The sequence below is a fragment of the Pan troglodytes genome, chromosome 7 (genome assembly GCF_028858775.2).
Source record: "Pan troglodytes isolate AG18354 chromosome 7, NHGRI_mPanTro3-v2.0_pri, whole genome shotgun sequence".
Taxonomy (NCBI): domain Eukaryota; kingdom Metazoa; phylum Chordata; class Mammalia; order Primates; family Hominidae; genus Pan; species Pan troglodytes.
The window spans coordinates 152,824,807-152,848,792 of record NC_072405.2 but is presented as its reverse complement, the minus strand read 5'-3'; the positions used below and the strand labels follow the sequence as shown (position 1 = coordinate 152,848,792).

Here is a 23,986-nt window from a genome sequence, read left to right as displayed (position 1 = left end):
AGCCTTGATCCCAGTCAGGCTGTGAGTCTTGATCTTGGGCACACACTGGGCCCTGATTCTGGTCACGTGCTGAACCCTGACCATGATCACACCCTGAACCTGACCCTGGTCATACACTGAGCCCTGAACCTGGTTGCAAATGAACTGTGACCCTGGTCACAACCTTCCAATACAGTCTGAGGCACATCACAGAAGTCATGCCAACAACAACTGTCCTTTTCAGACTGTTTACTACACGCCAGACTATGTCAAGTGCCATAAATATATCACCTAGTTCAGTCCCCACCACTCTGAGACAGGTGGCATCATCCGCCTCACAGGTGTGACTCAGAGCGGTTACTCAACCTTCCGGCCGTCGTAGGCCTGCTGCAGCCGCAGAGCCGGCATCTGCGCAGCCCGCATCTGCACCGACACCCTGGCTCCAGGCCAGCTCTATAGGAGGACTCGTGGGTGTCACCTCCCCTCGCTCTACCACCCTGCCCGGATCTCATCCCACCCTGGCTCCCGGGGTGCCCACGTACCCGCCTCTACCACCATCTCAGGCCCCTGTCCTGGTCAGCAGCCCCTGTAGGCCACTCTGAACTCCCGAAGCCACAGCCTCTGCCCACTCAGACCAGAGTCCCCACACCCAACGTGTCCATCCAACCCCAGCCAGGCTAAGCTGGGCAGCACCCCTCTCTCTCCCTGCCCAGCCAGGCTCACTTCTGGCCACCTCCCCAACTGCCAGCTGGGCTCACGCTCCTCACTCCTGCTGGGACCCCTGGGTACCCAGGCCTGACTGCTCTCCTCTTACCTCCCAGCCTCCCACCAGTCCATTCTGTAGCCGGCTCCTCACGCCCCTGGAGTAAGCTTGGGCTCCCCCCAGCCCCCCAGGCCTTGCGGGCCACCAGTCTCTCTGCCTCTCCTGCCTGCTGAGCCCACGCCTGTGCCCACTTCCCCGCAGCTTCATGCCTTCCTCACCCTGCAATGGCTGCTACTCACCCCACAATGCTCGGCTGGTAAACTCCTGCACATCCCTCAGGACCCCACTTCAAGCCTCAGCCCCGTGCACTTCTCCCCACACCACACTCAGGAGGGGGGAAGGCTGTGGCCATGCACCCAGAGCCCACCCGCAGCCTTCCTCCTTTCCACCTGGGCGGCTGCAGACCTCTGTGTGCACACATCTGCCTCCCGCATCAGCCCTGGCACCCCAGCCCACAGCCCTCAGAGGGATCGGCACGGTGGACAAAGGAACCTGCCAGGGGCAGGCTGCACCCAGAGAGCAGTCTCTCTTTCACTCTTGGCCTCTCCCTGCCCAGCATCAAGGGGGCCAGCCCTTGCTGAGGAGGGAGAGGTGGTGTGGAAAGGACAGGAAGGCCCCAAGGGGCTCTGGTGCCAGGGAGCACCTGCTAGAGGCTGTAACCACCCTGGCTTCTTCCTGGCACTCTGACTGTCAGCTCACACCCCTGCCGGTGCCCAGAGCCCAAACTGAGCCACACATGGTCTGCCCTTGTGGCAGAGCCAACCACCCTCCCATCTCACAGATGAGGACACTGAGGCTCCCAGGGTCCAGGCAGCCCGCCCTCGGTCCCGTGGCTCTGCAGACACTGCCAGCCCCTGTGCCCCGGCCTCAAATGTCCTGTCTGGGATGGGGGACAGGGCACCCAACATGCCTGCTGGCATCCTGCCCTGTGAACACCAGCGTGCGTGGGCTGGGCTAACACTAGAAGCGCCCCCCGACAGCAGCCGCGAACCCCCTGCCAAAGAAGGCCCAGGACTGTGTATCTGGCTGCCTCCACCCCCGCCCCCCGCTGCTGTCCCACAGAGCAGCCGCTTCCTCCCCCTCGTGCACTGGGGCACATAGTGGGTCTCCTCCTGGAAAGGCCCCTCGGCATCAAGGCCCCTGCTGCTGGAATTTCAGGGGCACCCCCTTCGGCCCATGTACCTGCCCCTCTCTGAACAAGTTCCCTAAGCCAGGCCCACTCTGGAGGTCAGCCTGGTGACTGGCTGGTATGCCACCGCCTGGGGACTGCCCCGTTCCTGGGACTCTCTCCGAGTCATCTGTTTCCCTCCTCACAGCCAGTCCTGGGTAGTCCAGGTCCCCTCCCTTTTACAGGTGAGGAAACTGAGGCTCAGAGGGACTTAAGGCAGAGCCAGTCCAGGGTCACAGTTCGTCAGAGACAAGCCTGTGTTTCCAGACTCTAACACTGACCTGCTGCAGGCCTGACACCGGGCTGGGAGAAGGGGCAGATGGGGCACACACCATAGCAGGTTCTCTCCTGCCCAGGTCCTCCTCGAACACCCACAGGAAGAGCAGCACCCGGAGACTGGAGGCTGGGCCCTGCCTTGCCTGGTCCAGCTTCGAAGGGGCCCAGAAAGGCTGCCCAGTGAAAGCCATAATGTCTATGTCCTCCTACACAGAAGGCCACCTCTTCCAGGGAGCCTCCGAGATGGCCCTTCAGACTGCTGCCTGCCAGGCTCTGTCTGCAGAACCAGCAGCATCAACAGTCTCACCTGAGGGGACAGCCCAAGCAGGGGTGCACTATGGTCAGGGACACAGACCCCTGTCCAGCCCAGACTCACCCAAGACCTTGAGCAAGGCCCTCTCTCTGGGCCTCAGTCTCCCTGACTGTCAACAGAGGATTTTACTGGCAATGGCCTGGAGGGTCCCATCCGGCTCTGGCACTGTGGGAGACCCCAGCTGCCAACATCACCTGCCCCCCACTTTTCCAGAGAACACAGCCAGGAGGCTGGAGTGTCCGAGAGGCTGGGCGCTACCTTCTACATCGAACCCGGGGTTCCCCAAGGGCCAGCAATGCCACCTCCAACACCCAGGAAGGACAGGTCCCCTCCAAGTGCATCCTCCACCCCTGCTGCCCCCCAGGGCTTCCACACGAGGTTTGGGCGGAGGTTACTTGGTGAGCACACGCCCAAGGCCCTTTCCTGCTCTGTGGGCTGTCCTGGGCCTCGGCCTGGGCCCCAGTAGAGGGCTGTGGTCCACCTCAGGCCAGGGGGTGCAGCTTGGCCGGCCCAAAGCAAGAGAGCCCACCCGCCCCAGGGAGCTGCGCCCAGCACCCAGGGCCCCTGCCAGCGGCTGGCCCCAGATGCCGTCTCCATAGAAACCGGCAGCCCCCACAGGAATCACAGGAACAAAAAGGAAGCCCCGAGGTGCTGAGGCCTGGGGGGCGGTGGATCTGGGCCAGGGCCCCTGCCTGGGGCCACCGCCACCTCCACGGACCAGGCTGTACTTGGGGTGGGTCGAAGGGCTCTGCCAAGGCGGCAGCTCCTCCTCCTCCCTCTCCCTGGCAGGCGGAGAGGACCAAGGGAAAGGGTAGCCCCTCCACAGGCGACGCCTCCCAGCCCCCGGCTCAGGACCCAGCCTCTCCCCAGGCCCAGGCTCCCTCGGAGATCCCGGGCCTCCAAGGCCGGGGGAGATGGGACCCACCCATCAGCCACTTTCCGGGGGTCCCGACTCCTCCCAGGCCCGTCTCCAACTCCACACTGCCACCCGCTCGGCGCCCACCCACCCTCTCCAGAGGCGCATGGACCCCGCCGGCCGGGTCAGGCCACGGCGGCTGCGGGGCACAGCGACCCCTCCGGGACAGGACGGGTGCGGGCCCTCCCCACCCGCAGGCCCGCCGGCAGCCCCCGCCCGCGCCCCTGCCCGGCGCCCCTCCCGCCGGCCCGGCCGGGGTCTCACCGCGTCGGCGCTGAGCTGGGCTAAGATGGCGAAGGTGGAGAGCCGGTCACAGAGGCAGCGCGTCCGGAGGGCGTCGAGGGGCACCGTGCGGCAGCCGCGCCACGACCAGGGCCCGAGCTGCGGGGGGGCGGAGGAGGAGGGTCTGGGGGCGGGCGGGACACGGGAGGGAGACAGGCGGAGCGTCAGCGGCGGCGGGGACGCGGGCGCCCCGGCCCCCGAGCGGCGGCTCCGCGCCCCGGCCCCGGCCCCGGCCCGCCGCCCCGCACCTGCGCCCGCAGCCGCGCGCCCGTCCGCCCGCCGCCGCCAGGCCCCGCGGCCCGGGCGCCCATGCCGCGCTCTGCGCCCGCCGCCGCCGCCGCCGAGAGCCGCGGAGCGCAGCCCGAGGGAGCGCCGGGCGGGGGAGCCGAGCGAGCGGGGGCGGGGCGGGGGGCGAGAGCTGGCCCGGGGCCCGGCAGTCGCCCGCCCCGCGCCCCCGCCGCCCCCAGCTCCTCCGGGGCCCGCGCCCCCGGCCCGCGCGGGAAGGAGGGGGAGGCCCGGAGGGGCGCATGGGCGCACGTGGAGCGGGGAGGGTGCGAGCCGGGTGTGGCCTGGGGGCGCGGGGCGGGTTCGGAGTGCGGCGAGGGTCCGCTCCGGAGCTCTCCGGCCCCGCGGCCCAGGGCGCCGGCTGGAGCTGACGACCTTGGGACCGCTCCATCCCCCACATCCACCTCCCCCGGGCCTCATCACCCCTGGTGCCTGCGGCTCATCTCCTGGGACAGACACAGCCTTCCCCGCGGGGAGGCTTGCCGCTGGAAACTTCCCTCTGCGGTCTGACCCAGCCGCCCGCTGTCTACGGGCCGCGACTGCCCCGCTTTTCATCTGAGCACGCATTTAAGCACAGGACTTGTTACTTGGTGCACCAGGGACTGACCTGCTCTGCAAACCCCTCCTCCTCCTCTCCACCCCCAACCTCCTCCTCCTGTTCTTCCTCCTCCACCTCCTCCTCTTCCTCCTCCGCCTCCTCTTCCTCCTCCTCCTGCTTTGGAGCCGAATTCCCCCACCCTTCAAGGCAGCCCTCCTGTCCGGAAGCCACCGTGTCCCTCCTTCACAGACCTGGCCCTGGAGCCGGGCCTGCCTTCATGCCTGCTGGGGCTTGGCTTGCAGAAACTGCCCAGGAGGCCCTCTCTGAGGCTGAGTCCCCAGCCCCACCCAGGGTCCTGGGCCTGCCTGGTGGAGGAGGGACTCCAGGCCTCCTGAAAAGATGAGCCCCAAGAGTTTGTGGGTGCAGCTCTGCAGCTGCAGGAGCCCCAGCTGCTGGTCTCCTTCCGAACCCACGGCTGAAAAGGCCTCATTCCTCCCTAAGTAGCTGGGACCCGGCCCCTGCCCCCAGACTTCAGGAGAAAAGCCCAAGTCGAGGGTCTTCCTATGGTCTGCCCTAGAGCCTCCATGCTGCAGTTTTACCCCATTCCCCACCCAGGAACGAGTGCGGCAAGGTGCCTTGCAGAGTCTTCAGCTCACCTCTTCCATCCCGTCCCCACTGTACCAACGGGGGCTGAGGCTAGGAGTCAGAAGGGACCTGCCCTGGTGCCCTGTGGCTAGCGCTCTCTCCAGCCTGCTATCCCCAGAGGAGCCTGGAGAGCCGCCCACACACGCAGCCCTGACCCCACACGAAAAGCCTGGGCGAGCCGCCTCTGATCAGACACCTGACTTTGTGCCTTGGCTGTGTCCTATCCTAGCTATGTGACCTTGGGAAGTTACCTATACTACCTCTTGCTTCAGTCTCCTCATCTTTAAAATGGGGGTGGGGGTGTCCAGAGGAAAGCACCCACTCCACTCTGGACAGCGCTGAGCGGCACAGGGCCGGGCTCAGAGCAAGCATGGGTCACCAGTGCCCATGTCTGATAGCCCAGAGCAGTCTCTATTGAATTGGGGATGTTGCTCAATCTCCCTCAGCAGCAGCACTTCCTGAGATTCGGGCCCAGGGGAGAAGGGACATGCTGTGAGCTGCTGGCCGGGGAGACCCCTGAGAATGCCCTTAGCATCTGCTTTTATCTCTTGCATCTTCTCCGCCTCCTAGGGGAAGGACCTGCTCCTGTTTTACAGAGAAGGAAAACTGTGGCGGAGATTACAGACAAGGCAGAGCTGAGAGGAGGCCCGGGAGCCGGCCTCAGGCTCTGCAGGGCTGGCTCTGGGCTGTGTGACCCTAGGAAGCCCCCTCCCCTCTCAAGTGCAGTGTGAGGCCAGGTTCCTGTGTCACGGGCCAGGGTTTAGAAGCATGAGGCTCACCCATCTCCAGCACCCTCCGTAAAAGGAAGCCACAGAGGCACGTGGGAGCCTGGAAGGGCCCTGCAGCACCGTCAGGCTCGGAGGATGCCTCTGTCTGTGCCAGGGGCCTCAGCCCATGTGACCTTTGCAGGCTCCAAAGGGCAGCCATCCTCCACACTTACCCAGCCACTGCGATGGCGGCCAGGAACCCAGGCTGTTCTGCGTCCCCAACACAGGATGGCCGAAAAGTCATAGACCTGGGGCAGAGAGACCCTTCCACCCTCTCCCTGAGCAGAGTGCAGGTCCTGATAACCACAGAATAGAATCCTGGACCCAGGCAGGCTTTGGGGCTATGGACAGAACAGGAAAGGGAGCGTGGGGTCCCTGGAAAGTCCTGGTGCTCCAAATGACACCCCAGATCCTACATCCTGGCCAGAGGGTTTTCCAAGGTCTCATTCAGGTGCACGAGGAACATCCCACTCACCACCTGCGTCCATCCCCCACACCCTCCAGGGCAGAAGCCACTGTCCCCATGCTGGAGAGGAACAGGTGGAGCAGGGACCTGAGACCCACCCCGGGCACAGAGCCACTAAGCCCTGGCTGGTGGCCATGCAGCAAGGGAGGCTCAGGTAACTCCCAGGAAACCTGCATTGGCTGAGTTTATTTCCTGGCTTGGGATGGGTCTCAGGTTGTCTCTGATGGTCCCTTGCAGACCTGCAGTTCAAGTCAAGGTTCAGCTGTAGGCCCCGGGTGGGAGGGGTCATGCAGCCAGACACATAAAAACTGGAATCCAGGCCCACTGCTGTCTTGCTATGTGACGTTGGATAATCGCTGCCTCCCTGAGCCTCCATCTCCCACCGAGAGGGCCCATCCCCATGCCTGGGGATGGGTGTGCGGTTGTGGTCTATGCCTGCCAGCCTTTGACCAGACACCAAGATGGCCAGCACAGTACAGGCCAGAGGGCACCCCAGGAAGAGTCCTGTAGACCGCTTTTCTCTGTGCAGCTGATACTGGGTTCCAGTCACAGCTCTGCTTCTCATGGGCCAGGCACAGCACAACCCAGGCCAGGCACAGCACAACCTCAGCCCTCTGCTCAACTGCCTGAGGGTTGCTGGGAGCACTTCGAGGGTGCAGGGAGCTGGGCTGGCTGGGGCCAGCAGCCTGGCTGGTTCCCAGCCGCACTGGCCAGTCTGCAGGGCACCAGGCCGACAGCTGTCCACCACTGCCTGGGAGAAGGCCAGCCTGGGAGCCAGCACCCGGCCCCCAGGGCTCCTGCTGTGGGTGCTGAGTCGTTTATCGGCCTCTGGGGCAGGGAGAGAGACGGGCTGCTGCCTACTCTGCTGAGGGTCAGGCCATGGAAGGCCCAAGGAGGCACCTGCCCCTGGTCCAGAGAGCTAGCTGGTCAGGCTGGCAGCTCTGGAAGCAGGAAGCTCCCGGCCATTCTGTAAGGGCCTGGATCCTGGGGTGGGGTTCACTGGGACCCTGCAGGCCTGCAGTGCAGGTGCCCCCCTCAGCCTCTCTACCTCCTCCGTCCTCCTGGCTCCACAGGCCTTGGCAGCATGTGTCAGGGGAACAGCCTCCCAACACACAGCCCAGGGACAGGGACCCTTCTCCTCACCCTTCCCTGCACCTCCACGATAATGGCTTCTACTCTGTGCTAAGGGCTTTCTGGCAGTTTATCATTTGATTTCTGCAGGAACCCTTAGGTCAGCTTTGTAAATAAAGAAACCAAGGCTCAGGGAAGCAGCGATTGTCCAAGTTCACACAGCAAGACAGCAGTGGGCCTGGAATCCAGTTTTTATGTGTCTGGCTGCCTGCCCCCTCCCACCCAGGGCCTACAACATCTGAACCTTGACTGAAATGCAGGTCTGCAAGGGACCGTCAGGGGCAACCTGAGACCCATCCCGAGCCAGGAAATAAACTCAGCCAATGCAGGTTTCCTGGGAGTTACCCGAGCCTCCCTTGCTGCACTAGACCTCAGTCAAGGACTGGCCTTTAGCAGGACAGATGGAGGGCTGGGCCCTGAACTGAGGCCCTTGTGTGCATCTTGGATGCATGTCGACTTAGGCAAGGTGGCAAAGCCTCAGACCTCCCTCTTTCAACAAAATCTCTGGGACGCATCCTCTTGTACCAGATCCTGACTTACAACATCTGGAAGTTCCCCCGAAAGTCTGACTGAAATCCTTCCTGCTGCAGGGGGCACCTGTTCCCATCTCTGCAAACAGGCAAGTCATTCCCTCCTCGCATACAGCGACTGCTCCCGCACGTGGGAGACCATTTGCCACCTCTCGTCAGCTACAGAAACTTGGAATATCTGGGTCACAGAGCGAGGTCCCCTCCTGAGCCCAGGCCTGAGGAATCTGGGTCAGTTACACCTGCTCCCCACCCCCATGGGTCCAGGGTGAGAGCAGGAGCTGGGGCAGTGACACCACCCAGGACCAGCTGAGCAGGGGCCTCGCTACAGCAGGTCCCCTTCCTGCCCAAGAGGAGTGGGGACCTAGAGCGACCTGGGACCCTCAGACGGGAATCCCAGGGCAGGGCTGTGCCTTTCCCCTTAGATAGGGCCCCATGACAGGTCCAGCCACTGCCCACCCCTCTGCAGACCACCAGTGACCGCCACCATTGGGACTCCTCCCACTCGGCTCCTGCCAAGGTCGCCAAGGACCTCCATGCCAAGAAACCCAAGGGACAAGTTCTGGTTCTGTTTACTCCACCTCGGGGTCGCCCAGGTGCGCAGTCAGCACGCTGCTCACACATGTGGCCCCAGGGACACATTCTGGTGCATGACAGTCCCACAGGCGCCCACAGCCGCACACTAAGGTAGGGCGCACAGCCAGGACGCCTGCGCGTGAATGAATGGGGAGGGCACGGCCAGCCCGCCATTGCTCACCTGGAGCCTTGGGTCCCCCCTTCACCTCCCCCACCTCCCTGCAGCTGCCCACCAGCTAATCCCACCAGCCTTAATTATCTGAAAATGCATGGAGAGCCCCACAGTGCCCACCCTCCACAGCCACCACCCGTGCCCCTGGCTACTGTGGCCACCGCCCCTTGCCCTCCTTCGCCTGGCTTCCCAGGGCGCCAGTCATTTGAAATATGTCAGGCCGCATGGCCCTCAGCTTAGAGCCCTCCAGCGGTTCCCTCTTCACTCACAGCAAAGGCCACAGTGCTCCCAGGGCCCGCAGGGACTGGCCCCAACCTCCCTCACCCAACCTGCCAACTCTCCCCTCTGCCACAGTCCTGTCAGTAACCACGGCTCCCAGCAGACCCCTCCAAACCCAGTAATGGCCGCAGCTCCCAGACAGCTCCCAACCCAGTGTGGATCCCCACCTCACGTCGCCCTCAGCCCCCGTGCAGGGCCACAACCTTGTCCCCATTTCCCAGGGGAGGGCAGCTCAGAGAAGGCCTCCCCAGCTGGCTAGTGGGGAAGGACCTGGGCCCAGCCCTGCTCGGGCAGCCCCCACAGGCACCTCCACTGAGCCCGGGGCAGGTAAGAGGCCTTGGGAGAGCCCACCGTGGCTCCTGTGCTCTTGGGGCCCCTGCCCTGCACCCCCGGCAAGCGCCTAGATGATGCTTGTCCAGCCCGGCAGGGGGTCCAGCAGCCAGCTCTATTCTCACCCTCGGAGCTCAGCTTCCTCCTGTGAAATGTGCCCAGATCCTCACCCCGCACCTGTCCATGGGATGGCAGAGGCACAGTGCCCGCACAGGGCCTACTCATTCATGGGACACAAGGGGACAGTGACGGGGAGGGCAGCACTAAGAGCCCACCCACCCACCCACCCACCAAGCCAGAGCCTTCACTGCATTCACGATGCCTCCTGCCGGCCCACGAAGCAGGTGCTATTATGGGACTGTGCGCTGTCGGGGTCCCCTTGGATTTGATGGGCTAATTCACACTCTAGTGTGAATGACTCACAGGGTGTCCTCCCACATAACAGAAAGAAGCCAGGAGTGGGCACAGCACACCGCAGTGGGGGAGTTCAGGCGCTAGGCAGGGAGTGGAAATGGTGTCTCTGCAGGCAGAGGCTTCGGCTTCTAGGCCTGGCCTCAGGAGCCTTAATGGGCTGGCCTCCCCAGTGCCCCTTAAACCAACACGCGGCTCGATCACACCTAGGTACAAGCCCCTTAGTCATGCTTCATCCATCAGGAGTGCCTGGCTCCCACCTCTGCCCATTGACTTCTTGGCATTGTGTCCTCCTCCAGGAAGTCTACCTGGATAACCAGACTTCCCCCCTGCCCTTCCATGAGCTCCTGGGCATTGCTCCTGACCCTCAGCCAGACCCTTCCCCACCGCTGTGCTGGGCTCCCCTCCCTGTGTTCTGCCTCACCCAGCAGCCAGAGCCCCCCGCGACCATCCCAGAGGGGCCTCCCTTGGCTCTGGTGGCCCTGCCTCTGGTGGCCCTGCCTGCACAGGCCAGCCCAGCAGGTAACCCAGCAAACACACGCCCTCTGCTGCCTCCAGGCCCTGGTCCTGGCTGGTCCCCTGGCCACAGGCCCCGCATCCTGTGTGATTAGCCTCCCCCTCCAGGGCTCCTGGAGCCACTGCCTCCCCTAAGAAGCCTCCTTGACTCCCACTCCATGCCCAGCCCCTGTCTGGCTGCCAGTCTGTGAGGCTCTCCAGGGCAGGCCTGGGTCAGCTCTAGCCCCTCCAAGCTCAGGGCCTGGGGGCAATTACCTGGGGTCCTGAGGGGATCCTGGTTGCTGTGACCCATCGACCTTGGCATTTGAACACCTGTCTGACCTGGGTCTTACTGAACCCAGCTTGCCAGATGACGCTGGAGCCTGCTCAGGCCTGGTGCCCTGTCTATGAGGCTGGCTCCTGGGCTTCTCTCAGAGCTGCCCATGTCTGAGCCTCCTTCAGCACTGACAGGTCCACATCCAAGGCCTCCAGGGCTTCTCACGTTCCTCACGATGCAAGATGCCAATCTCCTGGCTCCCACCTGGCGCCGCCACACTGAGTCAGGGCTCCTGGCCACGGGCTACCCCTGGGCTGGAAACCCAGCCCTCCCCAGGGTCCAGCAGCTCTTCTCCTGACCTACTTATCCACCTGGGCAGAGGCACAGAGGCCCCAGGCTGTCTGCCAGGCAGAATGGAGCTCCTGAAGAGGGCAGGGTGCTGGCTGCCCAGCCTGGCAGAGAAGTGACCTGGAGCAGGAGGGCTGGGGTCCTGCAGGGCTGCTCAGCCTGCTGCCCCTCCCCAGCAGGAGGCTGGCACTCAGAAGCCTGCCCCGAGCCGTCTCTCCTCATGCAGACCCGCACCTGCTGCACCTGCAGCACTGCTCTGCCTGGCCTGTCACCTACCCCTGCTGGCGGGGGGCCACTGCCCAGACCTCACACCCTTTTACGCTCCAGCCATTGGTACCCAGTGGCAAGGTCAAAGGGCCAGCACAGTCGCTCACTCACACAGCAGGTGCCTCCCTGGCCTGGCCTGTGCCAGGCCCTGTACTGGGCACTGGGCACCCCCACGAGCTCTGCCCTGGCTCTAGCAGATCCCAAACCTTCCCCCCATTACAGCCAGCCCAGCCTCATCTCCTCCCAGACCGCCATGACCTCGGAAGCGCTCCCTTGGCTCTCCCGCCATTTCCTCACCCACCTGGCCTGCCATCTGCATGGCTGCTGGGCTCTGGTTCCTTAACTGTGTCATGGGGGGTCTCGCTTCCCTCAGGGGGCTTGGGCTGCAAATTCACCTAAGAGCTGGGCCTACCACCACCACCACTTGTCACCACAGCCTCCACCCTCATAGCTACCACTGAGGCCAATCACTATCAACACCATCTACAATACAACCAGGACCACCACTGTCACCATCACCACCACCCCCTCCATGTGTTATCAACACCATCATTACCACCAGGTCTCACCACCACTACCAACAATACCATCCGCCTTCATCACACCACAATCATCACCTCAAGACACGACCATCAGCATCACGCCATCAACAGTACTGTCACTACCACCAACAGCAGCAACACCCACTCTATCATCAACAACACAACCATTGCTACCACACCTTCACCACCATCCATGACACCATCAACATCATAAATACCACTCTTTCTGCCACTATATCACAACCACCACCACTACCAACCCCATCATCAGCACCAAAACCATACACTACCAACAATGTGACCCTCACTACCACCAGCCCCAGCATCACCATCACCACCATCACCACCATCACCATCCCCATCTTCACTACAGCCACCACCCCATCATCAAAACCACACAACCATCAGTACCACCACCCTATCACCACCACCACCACCACCTCTGCCTCCATCCTCAAAACCACACAACCATCACTAACGCCACCCCATCATCACCACTGTCATCATCAAAACCACACAATCATTACCACCACCCCATCATCACCACCACTACCACCACCATCACCACCACCATCACCACCACCACCACCACCACCTCACCTTCATCATCAAAACCACACAACCATTACTACCACCATCCCATCATCACCACCACCACCCCATAATCACTATTACCACCCCATCATCTCCACCGCCACCCCACCATCACCCCCACCACCCCACCTTCATCATCAAAACCACACACCATTACTAACGCCACCCCACCATCACCACTGTCATCATCAAAACCACACAGTCATTACCACCACCCCATCATCACCACCACCACCGCCACCACCACCCCACCTTCATCATCAAAACCACACAACCATTACAACCACCATCCCATCATCACCACCACCACCCCATAATCACTATTACCACCCCATCATCTCCACCACCACCACATCATCACCCCCACCACCCCACCTTCATCATCAAAACCACACACCATTACTACCACCATCCCATCATCACCATCACCACCACCACTGCCACCATCAAAACCACACAACCATCACTACCACAACCCCATCACCACCACCACCACCACCACCACCATCACCACCACCATCACCACCACCACCATCACCACCATCACCACCACCACCCCCACCATCACCACCACCACCATCACCACCACCACCACCATCATCATCAAAACCACACAATCATTACTACCACCACCCCATCATCACCACCACCACCCCATAATCACCCCACCACCCTACCTCCATCCTCAAAACCACACAACCATTACTACCACCACCCCATCATCACTACCACCACCCCATAATCACAACCTCTACCCCACCTCCATCATCAAAACCACACAGCCATCAATACCACCACCCCATCATCACCATCACCACTGTCATCATCAAAACCATACAATCATTACCACCACCCCATCATCACCACCACCACCACCACCACCACCACCACCACCATCACCACCACTGTCATCAAAACCATGCAACCATTACTACCACCTCCCCATCACCACCACCATCACCATCACTACCCCACCATCACCATCACCACTGTCATAATCAAAACCACACAATCATTACCGCCACCCCATCATCACCACCAGCACCACTACCATCACCATCACCACTATCACCATCACCACCACCACCACCTCCACCGTCATCATCAAAACCATGCAACCATTACTACCACCACCCCATCATCACCACCGCCACTCCATAATCACCCCCACCACCTCACCTCCGTCATCAAAATCACGCAACCATTACTACCACAACCCCATCATCACCCCCACCCCGACCACCATCACCACCACCACTGTCATCAAAACCACACAACCATCACTACCACCATCCCATCATCACCACCACCACCCTACCTCCATCATCAAAACCACACAGCCATCACTACCACCACCCCGCCATCGCCATCACTGCCACCACCATCATCACCACCACATCACCCTCACCATCACCACCACCACCCCACCTCCATCGTCAAAACCACACAAACATCAATACCACCACCCCATCTTCACCACCACCACCCCACCTCCATCATCAAAACCACACAGCCATCACTACCACCACCCCACCATTGCCATCACTGCCACCACCATCACCACCACCACCACATCACCCTCACTATCACCACCACCACCCCACCTCCATCGTCAAAACCACACAAACATCACTACCACCACCCCATCATCACCACCACCACCCCACCTCTATCATCAAAACCACACAGCCATCACTACCACCACCCCACCATTGCCATCACTGCCACCACCATCACCACCACCACCACATCACCCTCACCATCACCACCACCACCCCACCTCCATCGTCAAAACCACACAACCATCACTACCACCACCATCACTATGACCACGACCACCACCACCACTGTCATCATCAAAACCACAGTGATGACTGCATCACTACCATCACCTCCATCATCACCACCACCACCACCACTGCCATTAACAGCACAGTCATGACCACCACTGTCACCACAACCGTCACCTTTACTGTCCCTTCACAGCCATCACAATGACCACCGGTCACCCATGGTCACCAGCATCACCTCCACTATAAGCACATCATCATTCTCGTCTCCAACACTGCCATCGCCTTATCAGAACCAGCTCCGTCACTGTCCCTGGAACTGACACTAGCCTGGTAACAGTCACCAGCATTCGACAACAAGTGTTTATCCCGTGCTCACCATGTCCAAGGTGCAGTGCAAGCAGAACCAGGCTGGCAGGAGGGACGGCCACCACCATCACCAGCAACAGGGCATCCATGCCATCACCACTGCCTGTCACACCTGACACCCCTGCCCTCCAGGGATCTCCAGGCTGACCCCAGTCCCTGCAGTCGTCTCTGGTGACCTCCAGATTGTTCCACCATCCCCCTGCTTCCAGGCACCTGTGCGCCAAGGGCAAGGTCAGAGAATGGACACTCAGGGCCACTCTGCCCTCCTTGCTCACGTGGAAGTCCTTCCCTTTGTCTACCTCATATCCTGCCTTCCCACATCCTTCAGAACAGTCAGTCACCACCCTCCCTCTCTGACCTCAGGGTAACACTGAGGGGCCTGGGAAGGTGGGGCTTTGATGAAGCCTTTTCTGCTGCCTTAAATGAGCCATTGTGCTCCTGGGGACAGGGACACGGGTGCTGAGCGGAAGAGGCTCACGGCCTTCCAGGCCCATCCCTGTGGCCTGGACCCCTGCAGCCACCCCTCCACCTGCCCTCGCCCCCACGAGGCATGACTGAGAGGAGCTCCCAAGGTGGAGGAGGGCATGGGGGGGCGGTGGAGGAGCGGTGTGGGGGGCGGGGGAGGAGCGGCGCGGGGGGCGGGGGAGGAGCGGCGCGTGGGGAGGTGGAGGAGGGCATGGGGGGTGGTGGAGGAGCGGCGCGGGGGGAGGTGGAGGAGCGGCGCAGGGGGTGGTGGAGGAGCGGCGCGGGGGGCGGGGGAGGAGCGGCACGGGGGGTGGTGGAGGAGCGGCGCGGGGGGTGGTGGAGGAGCGGCGCGGGGGGCGGGGGAGGAGCGGCGCGTGGGGAGGTGGAGGAGGGCATGGGGGGGTGGTGGAGGAGCGGTGTGGGGGGTGGTGGAGGAGCGGCGCGGGGGGCGGGGGAGGAGCGGCGCGGGGGGCGGGGGAGGAGCGGCGCGTGGGGAGGTGGAGGAGGGCATGGGGGGGTGGTGGAGGAGCGGTGTGGGGGGTGGTGGAGGAGCGGCGCGGGGGGAGGTGGAGGAGCGGCGCGGGGGGCGGGGGAGGAGCGGCGCGGGGGGCGGGGGAGGAGCGGCGCGGGGGGCGGGGGAGGAGCGGCGCGGGGGGCGGGGGAGGAGCGGCGCGGGGGGCGGGGGAGGAGCGGCGCGGGGGGCGGGGGAGGAGCGGCGCGGGGGGTGGTGGAGGAGCGGCGCGGGGGGAGGTGGAGGAGCGGCGCGGGGGGAGGTGGAGGAGCGGCGCGGGGGGCGGGGGAGGAGCGGCGCGTGGGGAGGTGGAGGAGCGGCGCGGGGGGCGGGGGAGGAGCGGCGCGGGGGGCGGGGGAGGAGCGGCGCGGGGGGCGGGGGAGGAGCGGCGCGGGGGGCGGGGGAGGAGCGGCGCGGGGGGTGGTGGAGGAGCGGCGCGTGGGGAGGTGGAGGAGCGGCGCGGGGGGAGGTGGAGGAGCGGCGCGGGGGGCGGGGGAGGAGCGGCGCGGGGGGCGGTGGAGGAGCGGCGCGGGGGGCGGTGGAGGAGCGGCGCGTGGGGAGGTGGAGGAGCGGCGCGGGGGGCGGTGGAGGAGCGGCGCGGGGGGTGGTGGAGGAGCGGCGCGTGGGGAGGTGGAGGAGCGGCGCGGGGGGAGGTGGAGGAGCGGCGCGGGGGGCGGGGGAGGAGCGGCGCGGGGGGCGGGGGAGGAGCGGCGCGGGGGGTGGTGGAGGAGGGCATGGGGGGGCAGTGGAGGAGCGGCGCGGGGGGTGGTGGAGGAGCGGCGCAGGGGGTGGTGGAGGAGGGCATGGGGGGGCGGTGGAGGAGCGGCGCGTGGGGAGGTGGAGGAGCGGCGCGGGGGGAGGTGGAGGAGCGGCGCGGGGGGCGGGGGAGGAGCGGCGCGGGGGGCGGGGGAGGAGCGGCGCGGGGGGTGGTGGAGGAGGGCATGGGGGGGTGGTGGAGGAGCGGCGCGGGGGGTGGTGGAGGAGGGCATGGGGGGGTGGTGGAGGAGCGGCGCGGGGGGCGGGGGAGGAGGGCATGGGGGGGTGGTGGAGGAGCGGCGCGGGGGGCGGGGGAGGAGCGGCGCGTGGGGAGGTGGAGGAGCGGCGCGGGGGGTGGTGGAGGAGGGCATGGGGGGGTGGTGGAGGAGCGGCGCGGGGGGCGGGGGAGGAGCGGCGCGTGGGGAGGTGGAGGAGGGCATGGGGGGGTGGTGGAGGAGCGGTGTGGGGGGCGGTGGAGGAGGGCATGGGGGGGTGGTGGAGGAGCGGTGTGGGGGGCGGTGGAGGAGGGCATGGGGGGGTGGTGGAGGAGCGGTGTGGGGGGTGGTGGAGGAGCGGCGCGGGGGGTGGTGGAGGAGGGCATGGGGGGGTGGTGGAGGAGCGGCGCGGGGGGCGGTGGAGGAGGGCATGGGGGGGTGGTGGAGGAGCGGTGTGGGGGGTGGTGGAGGAGCGGCGCGGGGGGTGGTGGAGGAGCGGCGTGGGGGGCGGTGGAGGAGGGCATGGGGGGGTGGTGGAGGAGCGGTGTGGGGGGTGGTGGAGGAGCGGTGTGGGGGGTGGTGGAGGAGCGGCGCGGGGGGTGGTGGAGGAGCGGTGTGGGGGGCGGGGGAGGAACGGAGCGGGGGGCGGGGGAGGAGCGGCGCGGGGGGTGGTGGAGGAGCGGTGCGGGGTGGGGGCGAAACACAAATGTCCAGCCTGCCCGCCCCGATCCCAGGCAGCGCCGGATGGCAGCCATGGGACTGGCATCTTGCATTGTGAGGAACGTGAGAAGCCCTGCGGGCCCCAGTCGCAGACCTGTCCGTGCTGCGGGAGGCTCAGACATGGCCCAGGAGCCAGCCCTACAGGCAGGGCTCCAGGCCTAGGGCCGGCTGAGATGGCTGCCAGGGGCCATCTGGGTGCAAAGGAGCCGGGTGGGCATTGAGGGGTCGCTCCACTTGGGCCCAAACCCATAAGCCTGCTGTGACCCCATTCTGAGTGCCAGCTTCTGGTCCAGGTCTGGGCCTGTCTGGCTCTTCCAAGCTCCTGGCAGAAGGCCCGGCACCGAGCAGGCACCCAGGAAGTGGCGGCCCTCTCCTTGCACGCCCCCGCTACCCCCAGCTATTCCATCTCTGCTCACCTTCAGGGCCAGAGAGCTCACCCTGTCTGCTTCTAAAAGGTGGCATGGGGACGCAGGCAAGGGGCCCCCAGAGGCCCAGGGCCTGAGCAGCCCCACCCACCCCAGCCGCTCCCAACCCCACCTCTCACAGACACCTTGCAGGCAGCGCTCCCACCGCGGCACTCGGCCTCTGGGCCTTTGAGGTGCCTGGGGCCTGGCGTGGACTCCAGCTCCCTCTTCATAGCCGGTGCATGCTCCCTCCCTTCCTCTAGGAAGCCCACTCCCAGAACTGGCCCCGAATCCCAGCACGCGGGTGGCTGTACCCCAAGTCTCCGGCCCCCAAGGGTGGCGCTCTGTTGAGCAGCTGCCTGCCATCCTCTCAGAAGCCGTCCTGGACTTGGAGGGTAGGACGGTGCCCACCTGCTGAGCAGCCCAACTCTCGTTCCGTAATACTCACAGCAGCCTGGCTTTAAAGACACGGGAGCCAAGACTAGAGGAGGGGGAAGTCACCCATAACCACCCTGCCAGTGAGGAACAGGGCCGGGGCTGGAGAAAGTCACCCACGGCCTCCCCGCCAGTGAGGAACAGGGCTGGAGCTCTGCCCCTCCCAACTGCCAAGCTACCCTGTGTGTGGGTGCCAGTGAGGGGCCTGCCTGGAGTGGGCATTCGCAGCCCACGGGCTCCCCCACTTGGCACAGCTGGGGTTGGTGGGGGATGAATAGCACTGCCCACCAGGAACGGGGTGAGCAAAGGCCTAGCAGCCTGTGGCTGGGGCAGGCCTGGGAGCCACAGCCAAGCTCCCAAGAGAGGGAGAGAGAGGCTGGGGCCCCAGGGAGGCAGTGGCACAGAGGTCTGGCAGGCAGACTAGCGGGTCTGTTATGCCCACCTGTCCCCTCCTCCACTGCCGAAGCCCCTCCCAGCTATGCCACATGGGGGCTGTCACAGGCCATGCATCTGGCAGACTTTCTATAGAAGAAAAAGAATGGAGGCAGGAGGGGTAGTGTGGGCAGGGGAAGGGTGGGCAGGCGGGAGGTGTGCGGGGAGTGGTAGGCAGGGGAGGTGCAGCGGCCCTGGGCCCTTGCTGGTGGCTGGTGGTCTCCAGTTGCCCAGGAAGCTCCCTGGACTGAGAGGAGGGCACAGACTCTCAATATAGTGGTCCCTGATCTCCTGTCCCATTGCACAGTTAAGGAAACTGAGGCCTGGGCGCGCACAGCCAGTGTGGCCAGATCTACGAATTCTGTGCTTGAGGGAGGGGCTGCCCTGGCTGCCAGCCCCAACTATAAGACTTGCACGCCCCCAGCCCTCAGGACACAGGGGCCCAAGCAGGCACGGGGCAACTCACAGCTGTGTCCTGGGCAGCCTGAGTGTGTAAGCCAATGAATGTGGAAGCCCCCAGCTCCAGAGAGGGAGTGACCCTGTTAACACGGGGCCCACTCAGACTCCCTGAACAAACTTCTCCTGAGGGGTGCTGTGTGCCTGGAGCCATGGCAGAGACCCAGGCCCTGCCCTCGGGGGCTCCTGCTCTGCTGGGGTAGGGCGGATCGAACACACACGGATCCAAGGATTCACTGCAGATCGGAGCCGCTGCCAGGAAGAAAGAGACAGGGGTGGGGGGGCAGGGCAGTGGGCAGAGACAGCCTGGAGCACGTGGAGAAGAGGGCACTGGGCAGGGACAGATGGGGTCCCAGAGTTCCCAAGCAGGCCCTGTGGGGGAGTAAGAGGGCCTGGGTAAGGGCAGCTGAGAGGCCCCTGGGCCAGGCAGAAGAGCTGGGTCCATTCCCAGATGCAGAGACCTTGGGCAGGCCCGAGGGTCTGTCCTGGACTGGGAGGAGGCTAGCCCACTCCAAGTTCAGGCCATGGGGGCTTGCCCGCAGCCGTGACCTTACAACCTGGTCCATTCCCTCCAGCTCTGAAAGCTGCCACGAGCCCCTGCATGGGCGAGGACCCTGCGCCCAGAAAGAACAGGCCCACACAGGCCTCTGCCAGCCCCTGCTGCCCCTACCCAAGGTCCAACCAAGAGGACATTCAGAGAAAGGGGTACCCGGGATGGGGCTGGTGTCAGGCCCAAGCTGCTGCAGGGGCAGAAGCTAGGCCAGGGTGGGCTCATCTTTGAGAGCAGCACTCCACCTCTCCCCTGTCCCCGAGGCCCCACCCAAGCTGGGAGAGGCTCATCCTCCTCCTCCCTCCTCGATCATGGTGCAGATACTGAGGCTCTTCCCAGGCCACCAAAGAGGCCTCTGTGTTGGGTGCGTCCCCTCCCCCTGCACCCCTCCCCCAGCCTCCTCTGCCCCCATCAGGAACCGGCCGGCGTGGGAGAGACTGAGCTGGGAACCGGCTGCTGACAGCGACCCGGGGACCCTGCCAAGTCTTCCTTCCGCTTCCCCCCCCCTTGGCCTGCCCCCTCACTGCCCTCTCCAAGGAAACCAGGAAAGGGGTGGGTGAGGGAGAGGCTCTTAAAGGGACCAGGATGCTCACTTGGGCAGGGGTCCCAGGGAGGGACCAGGGTCTGGGTCCCGAGCCAGGACAGCTGAACCTGACAGGGGCCCCACAGGAGGCAGGGCTGGAGGCCCGCACAGGCCAGATGGGAACAACCATGAGGTGGCCCTGGATCTGCCAGTGAGCACTCTGGGCCTCAGTCTCCTCAGCTGTAAAATCGGTTAATAAAGACGTGTGACCTGAGACAGCCTGTGTGCACTGAGTGAGGCAGCTCTCATGGTGCCTGGCCTGAGGCTGAGCTTCAGGAAAGGAGTCCAGCAAATGTCCCTCTCACACATCCTCCTTCCACACACGCCTACCAGGAGGGGACCATGTCCGGCAGAATAAGGGTTCTGAGAGCCAGCAAAGTTGGGAAACTCCCAGCCCAGTTGGACAGGAGTCTCCTGCAGGACTTCTCAGGTCATTATGGTCAATATGGACTTGGGAGCACACGGAACGCTGCCCTTCCTAAAGCCATGAGGATGGGCTGGCTTCTGGCAGAACACCCCATAAACGCTAGGGTAGCACGGTAAGGGCTTCAGGTCTGTGGCCCGGCTTGTACTAACATCCCCGCTCTGGGACGCCACTGAACCACGCTTCGAGTAAAGACAGAGTGCATGATCTTTCAGGATCTTGCTAGCTCTGACTTTTATACTCGGTAAACTCTGGGTTATTTACATTTTTTAGAGCAGTTTTAAAAGACTGAAAGATATTTGCAACTCTTACGTGTAAAACACCCAGGGAGCTGTCCTTTCAGGACCACAGAATCTAACTCCCAATGTGTGCTACTGGCCTCCATCAACTTCCTGTCACCCACCAGCCCATCCTTTTCTCCACCCATCATTCACTCATCCACTCATGTATCCAGCCACCCACCCAGCCGTCTATACCTCCATTCACACATCCAGTCACCCACACACTTATCCACCCACCTATTCACCCATCTATCCATCTACACATCCAGCCACCCACCCATCCATACCTCCATCTGCACATCCAGCCACCCACACACCCATCTACCCACCCATCTACCCATCTACCATCTCTACATCCAGCCAGCCACCTATCTATCCATCCATCCATACCTCCATCCACACATTCAGTCATTCACGCACCCATCCACCCACCCACCCACACACCTATTCACCCGTCCACCCATCTACCATCTATACATCCAGCCAGCCACCCACCCATCCATCCATACCTCTATCCACACATCCAGTCATTCACACACCCACCTATCCATCCACCCATTCACCTATTCACTCATCCATCTATCTACCATTTACACATCCATCCAGCCACCCACGTATCCATCCACCCATCCACCCACCCACCTATCCATCCACTCACCCGCCCACCCACTCAGGCACTCATCCACCCACCCATCTACTCATCCATCCATCCATCATCCACTTCTCCCCAATATATGTCCAAGTCCTAACCCCCAGAACCTACGAATGTGATTTTATTTGGAAACATGGTTTTTGTAGATGTAATTGAGTTATGGATCTTGACTGATACCACACTGGATTTGGCGGGGGGCATAGATCCATGATTGGGGTCCTTACAAGAAGAGGAAAGTACAGAGATACACAAGACAGAAGGCCAGGAAAAGACAGCAGCAGAGACCGGAGTGACACCGCCACAAGCCAAGGAACACCAAGGATTTCCTAGAGCCACCAGAAGCTGGAAGAGGCAAGGAAGGAATCTTTCCTAGAGCCTTTGGAAGGAGCATGGCCCTACTAACACTTTGATTTCAAGATTCTGGCCTCCAGAACTGGGAGATAATAGATATCTGTTGTTTTAAACCACCTGGTTTGTGGTAATTTTGGCAGTTTGTTAGGGCAGCCCTGGGAAACTGATTCTCTATCCTTCCAGACACCTTCCATCTTCTTTCCTTCTCTCAGTCACCCATCCATCCACCCCTGTCTCTAGCCTTCCATGCATGCTGTCATCCACAGTCCGCCCACCCACCCTTTCCCATGCCAGCCATCACTGGTCACTCACCCAGCCATGAGACTGTTCTTCCGCTGCCTCCCCATCCCCCAGCAACCCACAGCTGCACCCTGGGTGCATCCCTCTGGCAAACAGCCGGCTCCCACAGATTATCCACACCCTCGCTTGTCCACACTGCCTACCAAGAACCCCTTCGCACATCCATTTCTGCATTCAGCCACGTAATCACTGCCTTGCTCATAAACCACTGTTGATTCTCACTGGGTCAGGGCTCAATTCTAGGGATACAGACATGACTTTGACATAACTGCCACTGTCCCCCCACTCCACCCCACTCCAGTAGAGACACCTGTGGTCAAGGAACTATACAGGGATGGGCTACGGTAGGGGCAGTGTCTATGGCTTGGAACATATGAGAACTCTGCAACCCCCACCCCCCGCTTTGCTCCCCATTTTCCTCCCTAGCATCCCCAGTCCCCAGGCCCTCAGCACTACAAGCCAGGCTGGTGCAGGGGTGTGGGGGAGCAGGAGCACCTGAGCCATGCTGCCAGGCCAGCGTTCAGGACTGGATGACCCAGGGTGTTTGGGCCTGGGAGGTTGGGGTTTGGTTACGGATCTGGTTGCTGGGGTGCAGGGACACCAGGTGCTCTTAGGGCTCAGGGTTTACAGAGCATGAGCAGACATCATGGGCTTGAGTGTTAAGCCCATGGGTGCAAGTGTGTCTGCACAACCGGGGTGAGGCAGGCAGGTGACTTGCATTGCAGTGGAAGCCTGTAAGTCTTTCTAGGCTGAGTGGGTCACATGGTCAGTTGCTGTATGTGGCTGGAAGAGGAGGTGGCCCTACAAGCATGTGACACACACAAGTCATTCCAGCTAAGACACCAGAGCAGGACTCAGCCTGTGACCAGGATCAGGGCCCAGTGTATGACCAAGGTCAGGACTATGTGTGGCTAAGATCTGGGCTCAATGTATGAACTGGGCCAGGGCTCAGCCTGTGACCAGGATCAGGGCTTAGTATGTGACTAGGATCAGGGCTCAGCCTATGACCAGGATCAGGGCTCAGTGAGTGAGTAGGATCAGAACTCAGTGTGTGAACAGGGTAAAAACTCAGTCTGAGTTTGGGATCTGGGCTCTATCTGTGACCAGTTCAGTTATGAATAACAATTACAGCTCTAAGAGTTCACTACTTCTCAGCTGATGGTGACTGATGGCTCTCACTCCCCTCCCGCTACAAACCACTGTGCTCCTCACACACAGAACCCCTCCCCAGACGCATGAGACTCTTTCCCATCCAAGTGCACACCGACACAGGCCCACACCAGCTTGGACCCGGTCCCTTGGTGCCCTGGTGGAAACAGACCTGGGCCCCTGCCCGTGGTCTCCACTTCAGGTCAACTGGGAAACTCAGCTCCCCGGAGACAGTTCACAGGGCGAGGAGTGGCCCCTGCAGCAGTCAAGGGAGGTGCCATCCAACTCAGAGTGGAGGGGAGGTGAGGGGCAGAAGGAAGGGGACCGAGGTCAGCCCCAGTCCCTCCCTGCCAGCCGTGGCCCACCCTCTAGGGCTCCAGGCTGCCCAGTTCCAGAGCAGATGGCCTCGATCACTACGCTGTGCTTTCAGCGGGACTGTAGGAGTCTCAGGGCCTCAGCTCCTCACAGGCAGCAGGTGTGCAGCGTGGCCTGGCTGCCGGGCAGGGTCAAGGACCCAAGAGGCAACTTGGGCACAATGCTGCCAGGCACTGCGTGGGCCACACCGGCACCTGCCTCCTGTCCTCCTGTCCTGAAGTCCTGGACCCAGGCACCAAGACCTTAGCACTCAGTGCACCCAGCCGGTGACGGGGTGGGTGGAACACCTGGTGTGACTGGTGGGTCCTGGGCCTTCCCCACACCTGTGACTTTTAGGGTCGACAGAGGCCACGCAGACGCCAAACACCCTGAGGACTTGACCGCCGTCCTGCTGCCCCCGCCCCCGCCTAAAAGCAGGCAG

The 23,986-nt window shown here is 62.8% G+C and overlaps 1 protein-coding gene across 12 annotated transcripts in view; it reads right to left on the bottom strand.

Moving 5' to 3' along the window:
- ADGRB1 (adhesion G protein-coupled receptor B1) overlaps nucleotides 1-23,986 on the bottom strand; it is a 99,183-nt gene that overhangs the window by 31,074 nt on the left and 44,123 nt on the right. For 11 of the 12 annotated variants that reach the window (XM_016959964.4, XM_054657046.2, XM_054657050.2 and 8 more), the window contains exon 18: nucleotides 3,680-3,821. In XM_016959964.4, coding sequence (XP_016815453.3) covers nucleotides 3,680-3,821 — 142 coding nt within the window. Of the gene's footprint in view, nucleotides 1-3,679; nucleotides 3,822-3,945; nucleotides 4,056-23,986 lie in introns of those variants that run through there. The other variant, XM_054657056.1, reaches the window with a different exon arrangement.